This window comes from Salvelinus alpinus, chromosome 2 (assembly GCF_045679555.1).
Source record: "Salvelinus alpinus chromosome 2, SLU_Salpinus.1, whole genome shotgun sequence".
NCBI lineage: Eukaryota > Metazoa > Chordata > Actinopteri > Salmoniformes > Salmonidae > Salvelinus > Salvelinus alpinus.
The window spans coordinates 55,380,404-55,390,580 of record NC_092087.1 but is presented as its reverse complement, the minus strand read 5'-3'; the positions used below and the strand labels follow the sequence as shown (position 1 = coordinate 55,390,580).

At 46.9% G+C, this 10,177-nt stretch overlaps 1 protein-coding gene and 1 long non-coding RNA gene across 2 annotated transcripts; both read right to left on the bottom strand.

Annotated features, from left to right (window-relative positions):
• Nucleotides 1–2,395: 2,395 nt before the first annotated feature.
• LOC139541033 (uncharacterized) lies at nt 2,396–5,868 on the bottom strand. Its single transcript, XM_071345195.1, has 6 exons — nt 5,766–5,868; nt 5,535–5,611; nt 5,325–5,404; nt 4,862–5,112; nt 3,720–3,855; nt 2,396–3,632 (listed from the first exon to the last, which is right to left on the bottom strand). Exons 1-6 carry the CDS (start codon nt 5,866–5,868, stop codon nt 3,596–3,598), a joined length of 684 nt encoding a protein of 227 aa, XP_071201296.1. The 3' UTR covers nt 2,396–3,595.
• A 126-nt stretch (nt 5,869–5,994) lies between these two features.
• LOC139565100 (uncharacterized) lies at nt 5,995–8,232 on the bottom strand. The gene is made up of 3 exons (XR_011672860.1): nt 8,107–8,232; nt 7,653–7,784; nt 5,995–6,128 (listed from the first exon to the last, which is right to left on the bottom strand). It is a non-coding gene; the product is annotated as an uncharacterized lncRNA (long non-coding RNA).
• Between the last annotated feature and the right edge of the window lie 1,945 nt (nt 8,233–10,177).

Sequence of the window (10,177 nt, the reverse complement as noted above, 5' to 3'; positions counted from 1 at the left end):
TAATTCTCTTGACAGATTCCTTAAGTGAATTTTTTTTTTTTTGACGCAGCAGTGGGAATGTCGTCATGGGCAAACATGGAGGTGTTGAGGCTGGGCTGGGGATGTGAGGCTGGGCCAGTGCTGCCCCTGTTGAGGCTGGGGGTTTTGAGTCTAGCCTGGTTCTACCCCTGTTGAGGCAGGTCTGAGGGTGGGCCTTGTTCTGCCCCTGTTGAGGCTGGGGGTGATGAAGCTGGGCCTGGTGCTGCCCCTGTTGAGGCTGGGCTGAGGATGCTGAGGCTGGTCCAGGTGCTGGGGGTGTTTAGTCTGGGCCTGGTACTACCCCTGTTGAGGCTGGGCTGAGGGTTTTGAGGCTGGGCTTGGGGTGTGGAGGCTGGTCCAAGTGCTGCCCCTGTCGAGGCTCGGGCTGGTGGCCCTATTAGGCCTTGTGTGCTGGGGCCTCCTGCTCTCCTGCCCTGAAGGGTAAAAGGAACCACTTACTGTACATACAGTACACATATAGCAACACAAGAATATAGATGGCGAGAGTAAGCAGTACATCGATAACATAATTCTCTTGACAGATTCCTTAAGTGATTTTTTTTTTGTTGACACAGCAGTGGGAATGTCGTCATTGTCACGTTCCTGACCTGTTTTCTCTTGTTTTTGTATATGTTTAGTTGGTCAGGGCGTGAGTTGGGGTGGGCATTCTATGTTATGTGTGATTTTCAATGTTGGGGTTTTGTGTTCGGCCTGGTATGATTCTCAATCAGAGGCAGCTGTCAATCGTTGTTCCTGATTGAGAATCATACTAAGGCAGCCGGGGTTTCACGTGTGTTTTGTGGGTGTTTGTATCTCGTGTCAGTGTTCGTGCCACACGGGACTGTTTTCGGTTTTGTCACGTTAAATTTTTTTTTTTGTATTTGTAAGTGTTCAGTTTCGTTTTGATTAAATCATTATGAGCACTAACAACTGCATTTTGGTCCGACCCTTACTCCTTCTCCTCATCCGAGGAGGAGGAATTAGACAGCCGTTACAGAATCACCCACCACAAAAGGACCAAGCAGCGTGTGAAACAGCAACAGGACCCACCTACACAGGATTTATGGCAATGGGAGCAGGATCTGGGCTACACTACGTGGGAGGAGATCGACAGGTCGGCGATCGACCCAGGGCGAATGCCGGAGCCCGCCTGGGATTCTCTGGCGCAGCGCGAGGAGGGATACCGGCGAATGGAGGCAGCACGACGACGCGGTAGGAAGCCTGTGAGTCAGCCCAAAACATTTCTTGGGGGGGGCTAAAAGGGAGTGTGGCGAAGTCAGGTAGGAGACCTGCGCCTACTCCCTGTACTTACCGTGGAGAGCGAGAGTACGGGCAGATACCGTGTTACGCAGTAGAGCGCATTGTGTCTCCTGTACGTGTGCATAGCCCGGTGCGGTACATACCAGCTCCTCGTATCGGCCGGGCTAGATTGAGTATTGAGCCAGGTGCCATGAAGCCGGCTCAACGCGTCTGGTCTCCAGTGCGTCTCCTCGGGCCGGCTTACATGGCACCAGCCTTACACATGGTGTCCCCGGTTCGCCTACATAGCGACGGGGAGCATACAACCAGGTAAGGTTGGGCAGGCTCAGTGCTCAAGGGAGCCAGTACGCCTGCACGGTCCGGTATTTCCGGCGCCACCTCCCCGCCCCAACCCAGTACCACCAGTGCCTACACCACGCACCAGGCTTCCTGTGTGTCTCCAGAGCCCTGTTCCTCCTCCACGCACTAGCCCTGTGGTGCGTGTCTCCAGCCCATTACCATCAGTGCCAACACCACGCACCAAGCCTCCTGTGCGTCTCCAGAGTCCTGTGCGTCCTGTTGCTGCTCCCCGCACTAGCCTGAAGGTGCGTGTCCTTAGCCCGGTACCTCCAGTTCCGGCACCACGCACCAGGCATACAGTGCGCCTCAGCCGGCCAGAGTCTGCCGTTTGCCCAACGCCGTCTGAGCTGCCCGTCTGCCAAGCACCGTCAGAGCTGCCCGTCTGTCCCGAGCCATCAGAGCTGCCCGTCTGTCCCGAGCAGTCAGAGCTGCCCGTCTGTCCCGAGCCTTCAAAGCCGCCCGTCTGTCCCGAGCCTTCAGAGCCGCCCGTCAGTCAGGAGCCGCTAGAGCCGTCCGCCAGACAGGAGCCGCTAGAGCCGTCCGCCAGACAGGAGCCGCTAGAGCCTTCCGCCAGACAGGAGCCGCTAGAGCCTTCCGCCAGACAGGAGCAGCCAGAGCCTTCCGCCAGACAGGAGCAGCCAGAGCCTTCCGCCAGACAGGAGCATCCAGAGCCTTCCGCCAGACAGGAGCAGCCAGAGCCTTCAGCCAGACATGAGCAGCCAGAGCCGTCAGCCAGCCATGAGCAGCCAGAGCCGTCAGCCAGCCATGAGCAGCCAGATCCGTCAGCCAGCCATGAGCAGCCAGATCCGTCCCTCAGTCCGGAGCTGCCGTCCCTCAGTCCGGAGCTGCCGTCCCTCAGTCCGGAGCTGCCGTCCCTCAGTCCGGAGCTGCCGTCCCTCAGTCCGGAGCTGCCCCTTAGTCCGGAGCTTCCCCTCATTCCGGTGCTGCCCCTTAGTCCGGTGCTGCCGCTTAATCCAGTGGGGTTAAATTGAAGGGTGGTCATTGGGGGGAGGCTACAAAAGCGGGGATTGACTATGGTGGGGTGGGGACCACGCCCAGAGCCTGAGCCGCCACCGGGGACAGATGCCCACCCAGACCCTCCCCTAGACTTTATGCTGGTGCGCCCGGAGTTCGCACCTTGAGAGGGGGGTTATGTCACGTTCCTGACCTGTTTTCTCTTGTTTTTGTATATGTTTAGTTGGTCAGGGCGTGAGTTGGGGTGGGCATTCTATGTTATGTGTTTCTATGTTTAGGTTCATTATCTGTTAGCCTTATATGGTTCTCAATCAGGGACAGGTGTTATTCATTTCCTCTGATTGAGAATCATATATAGGTAGGCTGTTTCACCCTGTTTGTTTGTGGGTGATTGTCTTCCGTGTCTGTATGTATGTTCGTACCACACGTGACTGTAGCGTTTGTTTGTAGTCTGTACCTGTTCGTGCGTTCTTCGTGTATTTGTTAGTTCTCATGTTCAGGTCTGTTTAGTTCGTTTTGTTGTTTTGTATTTTCAAGTATATTTTCGTGTCAGTGTTCGTCTGGTCTATTAAATAAATATTCAATATTCATTATGTATTCATCACCCGCTGCGCCTTGGTCCGCTCATTCACCACAAGACGACCGTTACAGTCATGGGCAAACATGGAGGTGTTGAGGCTGGGCTGGGGATGTGAGGCTGGGCCAGTGCTGCCCCTGTTGAGGCTGGGGATTTTGAGTCTAGCCTGGTTCTACCCCTGTTGAGGCAGGTCTGAGGGTGGGCCTTGTTCTGCCCCTGTTGAGGCTGGGGGTGATGAAGCTGGGCCTGGTGCTGCCCCTGTTGAGGCTGGGCTGAGGATGCTGAGGCTGGTCCAGGTGCTGGGGGTGTTTAGTCTGGGCCTGGTACTACCCCTGTTGAGGGTGGGCTGAGGGTTTTGAGGCTGGGCTTGGGGTGTGGAGGCTGGTCCAAGTGCTGCCCCTGTCAAGGCTCGGGCTGGTGGCCCTATTAGGCCTTGTGTGCTGGGGCCTCCTGCTCTCCTGCCCTGAAGGGTGAAAGGAACCACTTACTGTACATACAGTACACAAATATATAGCAACACAAGAATATAGATGGCGAGAGTAAGCAGTACCTGAACATATAGAAGAGCAGGTAAGCACTCCGGGCTCTGGTCCTCAGCACAGTGGCTTCATTGGACATTGACACCTGGCTGTCATTACAGCAGAACCAGTTTCCACTTGCATTCAAGATGTCACTAATGTAGTGCCCTGTGGCACAAAGAAGACAGACTCGAGGTCAAGGGTCAAGCTCTTGTGGGTAATGGAGTGTGTTATAACAGTTAATTTGGAAGGTATTTTATCTGTTACATGTGTTAAGATTAGAAATCAGAGATAAAGAAATACACGTGGCATATTATAATTAGGCATGCCTCTCCATTCCTTTGAATTAAATTGCGTGAACTCTAAACATATCACAGTGCTTGTCGGGATGGCACTTCGCTCTGAAGCCTGCAACCTTGCTCGCTTGGCCGAAGTGGCTATTGGAGGGTCTAATTAAACCCTACATCAGAGTTCCCCAACTGGCGGCCCGTGGGATGATTATCCCTGGCCTTCACCCTAAATCATTTTCACTCCCTCAGCTTTGGGATACTTGTTCATATGGCAGAGGCGTATGTGAATGCGCAAATTGAGAGCCGAGGAGAAGGGAGTGATTTGGGATTCAGCCTATGCCATATGTACTGTGCATATGCATTTTTTTTTTTAAGGTATTTACTTACCGGAGTTTGCGGAGCCTCCCAAATGAGAGACTACGCCAGTCAGCTGGTAGTAGCCATTCACTGACTTCACTGGCTGCTGCTTCTGTAAGAAAACACATGTGATCATTGGATTCTCATTTCCTCTACAGTCCACCACACTGTCTACAATCCACTACACTACTAGTCTACTGCAGGAGGTCTACTATATCGTGTACTCCTCATAACTATCTCAGTGTTCTGTCATAACTTATTTTTCACTGGTTTCACTCTCTCTCTCCTCACCACTGAGGCTGTCCACAGAGCTTTCCCTGTTTCCTGGTCATTTGAATCTGAGGGGTCAAATATACATATTAAAGAGCTGTGAAAACGTGGTCGCTTGTCTGAATTGCTCTGGTCTAAAACAGCTCCTATACATCACTTTAATTTGCAGCTGCTAGCTTCTCTGTGCAGGACCATTTTGGGAGTCGGTGGCTTGTGTGATTTTGGAGCAAGAATAGTGTTGTGGTGCCATGACCTACCTGAACAGCAGAGGGCGCTATCTTTGGCCTTTCCAGGTGGGCTGGAGACTTGGTTGGCGAGGGTCTGGGGGAAGGACACCTGGATATTGGGGGCCTGGTTGGTCAGGGCCTGTGGGCTGGCACTGTGCAGGGGTGGCAAAATGTCCCCACAGAGGGTGGAGAGCCTCACCTCCGAAGGAAACAAAAGAGGAGTCTCCAGCTTCTCCAAGCCCCCAGGTCCTCCAAACCTCTTCAGATGCAGAACCAGCACACTGCCCAGAGACAGAGAGGAAGAGAGAGGAACAGACAGACAATGAAACCAGTCAACAAAATAACAGATGAGTGAAATTTGTTCGGTGGTGCTCATCCCTAAGTCCTACAACCTGCTCAGGAAGGTAACTGCTCCTAAAGCCTCAGGACACAATGACCACTCATTTCATTAAACACTGCCAGTCCTATGAGAGGTTATAAAGGGGCAACTCACAGAGGCAGTGTGTGGAACTGCTCCACCTTTGAGGCGTGGAGGCCTTTGCAGCCCGCACATGTGAATTCAACCTTTTCGCCCTGGGTTAGAAACAAAAGCATTACAAAATGAGTGATACCACTTCAATAATAAGATACCGTATTCTGAGGCAGTGGGCAGCTTGCCCTGTGTGTTAGTCTCTACACCCAGGGCTGAGCCCTACGTGCTGACTTTGAAAGTGAGTGCTAGGCTGCTCAGCAAGGTGCGCTCAGAGCTGAAGTCCAATGAGAGGTGATTGTAGTCCTTGTCTCATAGCTTCAGAAGCAGGACAAAGAGAAGAAAAATGTATCAGGTCTGTTTCAGGTCTCTACAATGTTATGCCATGTGTTTTGTAATATTATTTGTAGAAACATCATGTTACCAGTAGATACATTACAACCAATGGTAGCTCTTACCTGGTACATGTGCGCACTGACACAAGCTGGAACTCCAGCTGGGAAACAGGGCAGGTATAGTTCACCACGAGCGTTTTCAGTATCATGCCCTCCTTCAGCTGGCACAGCATATTCACAAGTAACTCGTGTGCGTCCTATGATGAGAAAGAAAAGTACCAAGAGAAAATCAAATTATTGAGAGAAAATGAACCCTTGCAAAAATAGTGCTTGTTCAGAAGAAAGTAGTGCCTCAGTTACCTGTTGCGTGTCTCCCAGATACTTCAAATTATATCCCGATAAGGAGTACTTGACCTTCCACATGAGGTCTGCTTTTGAGGCCTGGTTTGCGCCACTGCCAGGTAGACCCAAACGGTGCACATCAGACCGACACCTGTAGGGGAGACAGAGAGTAAATTAGTAGCTGACTGGATAGTGTCAACCTACTGGCTTACGCCTGAAGAGGCAGATTATATCCAGAGTATATCCAAATATTTTTTATCTAGCGGCACCCCATCATTAGAAATGATTATTTCGATAAACCCCGACTTAGATGGGGAAAATATCTGGGTATTGATCTTGATGAGGGTCTATGGAGTGACCTATGCAGTGATGGTGTTAAATCCACATTGAACTCCAGATACAGACTGATCCAGTTTAATTTCCTCCATCAGCTCTATATCACCCCAACTAGACTGCACAAGTTCAACCCTGATATCTCCTCCCTATGTTTTAGATGTGGCTCAGATGAAGGAACATTCCTCCATTCCACTTGGCAGTGTTCAAAACTACACGGTTTCTGGCAGGGGGTATACGATACCATATCCTCAATTCACAGGGTTGCATTCCCTTTAGACCCAGAGGTCTGTCTATTGGGTAACTTTACTAACTCCAATCTTAGGCAAAGCCATACTATAAAGCTAACAGAAATATTGCTGGCGATTGCCAAGAAATGTATTGCCTTGAAATGGAAATCGGATTCCCCCTGCCAGTTGCAATGTGGCTATAGGAAGTTAATAGTTGTATCCCACTGGAGAAAATAATTTACTGCTTGAGGAATAAGTTAGAGACATTTTACAGAATTTGGCAACCTTTTATTGACTATATGGAGAATCTCACATCACATTGATTGAATCTCTATATAACCCTCATATAATGTTTCACACGTAATGTATAATATGTAGTTTACGGCAGGTGACCATATGATCCAATGTCTAATTATTATAATTTTCTATTTTTTATTTTTTATTTTACTCTTTATTATGACATATTTATTGTATGTTTGCATATATAATAATAATTTTTAAAAAATTACGCTCGTCTGTTACTGTCACTTTGTCCTATTGCTGTCTAATATCTTTTCACTTTTGTTTTGAATGTTCTTAATTGGAAAATGCAAAAATAAAATATTTTAAAAAATTAATTATTAATTTGATTCAATGCAATTTCACCTTTGAGGACTGACAATGAAGGAAAACAACAAAAATGTGTTGTTTATTCTCCTAAGATATTTGGTTTGGATACTGCTCTCAATTCCAGAACATTTTAAAAACTACCAAATTTCCCATACTAATGTGGAATGTTCAGTCGATGAGCATTATGGGCAATGTAGTCATTCTACAGTTTCCAAATTGGCCTACAAATATCTACATCATAATCATCGTGTCATTGTTGTTCCTCTGGGTTATGAAGATTCGGAAAACAAAAAAATCAGGGAAAAAATAAATAAATGCAGTACACAGCAGAATATGAAGTGGTTAAGGTTAGGGAAGGGTTAGGGTTAGCGAAAATGCTTTCCTAACCTGCTACGAAAATCCCTTTCAATAGAAGTGACGTGAAAAGAGTGTGTCCCTTCTTTAATTTATGACCACAAATAATGGGTGGGTGGGGGTGTGTCTGCTTTTGAACCTTCCCTTACCCGAGCAGGTTGGAGAAGGGGGAGGAGCTCTAGAGTTGTTGCTGGCGTAGGATTTCCTTTGAGAAGGAAGGCAGGACCAGGAGGCACTGCAGAGTGGCGTTTAGGAAGCAAGTGTTGCCAATGTTAGGCAACCTGTGAAGAAGAAGCAGCCATCAGTACACACATAGAGATACAATATCCTAGAAACATAGTGGCCTATGTCATAAACATTCATAACTCTAGAAAGTGCTGACAATGGCAGCCATCTTGGTCAGGGATGAATTCTATGTCATTCTGTGAGTACACAAAGAAGTGGATGTCCTTTAGACCAAGATGACCATAATTCATGGGTTTATAAATATCTAATAAAACTGACATGCTTGATAGTAAGCCCCATCCCCATAGTATATCAGACATTGATCTCTAAACAATAAAGAGCTTATTTTCAATGCATCTACGGTGTGTTGTGGTTTACCCAAGAAGTTCCATGTTGACCAGGGCCCCCCGTTCTCCTCTGACCCTCTGGTGGCTGAGCTGGCCCTGTGAAGAGTCTGGCCTCTGGGGCCTTGGGCTAGAGTGGTCCTGAAGAGACAGAGGTCTGAAGGAAGGAGAGAAACAGGTCCAAAGCAGAGATAGTATCACATTACACAGTCTCTCTCTTAAATACTATACTGTACTATAAACACAGTCTGAGTAGTTATGCATGTATTGCTGTCCATATAAATGCAGTGTACTAAGTAGACCAGGGCAATAGGTTAGTACTCTATTTATCCACTAGATGTAGCTAGAAGAGCCTAAAACTACAGTTTGAGGAAAATAACTTTCTGGGACTGTGTTTATCAAGCGTCGCAGAGTAGGAGTCTGATTATTATGGACAGAGAGAACCTGATCCTAGATTAACACCCACACTCTTGATTAACACTGGCCCTGGTCTTGTAGCTCTAAACCCAACTCTCCAAGGAGACTCTAGGATGGCACTGTACTTATTTTATTTTTGTTTGAATTACCTGACTGTTGCGCCTTCTCAAATCAATTTTTTTTGTCACATCCACATGGTTAACAGATGTTAATGCGAGTGCAGCGAAATGCTTGTGTTTCTAGTTCCGACAATGCAGTAATAACCAACGAGTAATCTAACCTAACAATTTCACAACAACTACCTTATACACACAAGTGTAAAGGAATGAAGAAGATGTACATAAAAATATATGAATGAGTGATGGTACAAAACTGCATAGGCAAGATGCAGTAGATGGTATAGAGTACAGTATATACATATGAGATGAGTAATGTAGGGTATGTAAACATATAAAAGTGGCATTGTTTAAAGTGGCTAGTGATACATGTATTACATAAAATGGCAAGATGCAGTAGATGGTATAGAGTACTGTATATACATATGAGATGAGTAATGTAGGGTATGTAAACATTATATTAAGTGGCATTGTTTAAAGTGGCTAGTGATACATTTTTGACATAAATTTTTCCATTATTATAGTAAAATCAAATGTATTTATATAGCCCTTCTTACATCAGTTGATATCGAAAGTGCTGTACAGAAACCCAGCCTAAAACCCCAAACAGCAAGCAATGCAGGTGTAGAAGCATGGTGGCTAGGAAAACTCCCTAGAAAGGCCAAAACCTAGGAAGAAACCTAGAGAGGAACCAGGCTATGAGGTGTGGCCAGTCCTCTTCTGGCTGTGCTGGGTGGAGATTATAACAGAGTCAACTCTTAATCTCCTGATTGATGGCATATCATATTCCTGGGTGAGTCTAGACCGATATCATTTAAAAGAACCAAATCAGTGCATACAATGAGTGATACGTATCTGTGATGTATTGGGGTTAGAGTTCTCTATTAAATGTTTGAGTCCTTTGCTTTGTTAACCTTTTCACACGTACTACCAACAAATGGGTGTGATCATTCTACAGTGGTCCCTGTAGTGTACGCTCAAACCGGTGTGATTAGAATGCTTGATTAGAATGCTTATTTGGAACATCCAGTTTCGATTGACGCAACAATCAGCATTTGAGCAGGCTACACTGTTTTTTCACAGAAACATTTTGCACAAACACAGTCCTTACAAAGTTATGTCCAGAATGTGACCAGTTTATTTTTGGATGCAATGTTCAGACATTCACAGAAGTAGCTATGGTACCAAGAATATGCATATCCTTGCTTCAGGGCCTGAGTTACAGGCAGTTAGATTTGGGTATGTCATTTTAGGTGAAAATGGGGGGGAAAGGAGCGGATCCTTAATAGGTTTTAAGCATAAGCAAGTCAATGATACTAACATGAGCATTTTTTGCACTTCGTGTCCAAATCATCCTAAATCCATAATACAATCCCAAAGAATGTGCATGTCAACCGGCAAGTTTTCAAGATAGAGCAGTTTCAGTACAGCAGTGTTTCCCAATCCTGGTCCTGGGAACCTTAAGGGGTGCACTTTGTTGTTTTTGCCCTAACAGTCAAACACTGTTTGCCCTAACTATCAACTAATCAACTCATCATCAATCCATTTAATTGAACATTTTACCTCAAAGGC

What these genes read in the sequence shown, in the direction of transcription:
- LOC139541033 (XM_071345195.1), bottom strand. Translation starts at nt 5,868, where the DNA reads ATGCTGTGCCAGCTGAAGGAGGGCATGATACTGAAAACGCTCGTGGTG. An exon ending in CAGTTCCACACACTGCCTCT is followed by an intron (nt 5,113 to 5,324) that starts GTGAGTTGCCCC and finishes GTCTCTGGGCAG; the next exon opens with TGTGCTGGTTCTGCATCTGA. An exon ending in CTGCTCTTCTATATGTTCAG is followed by an intron (nt 3,633 to 3,719) that starts GTACTGCTTACT and finishes TTCACCCTTCAG; the next exon opens with GGCAGGAGAGCAGGAGGCCC.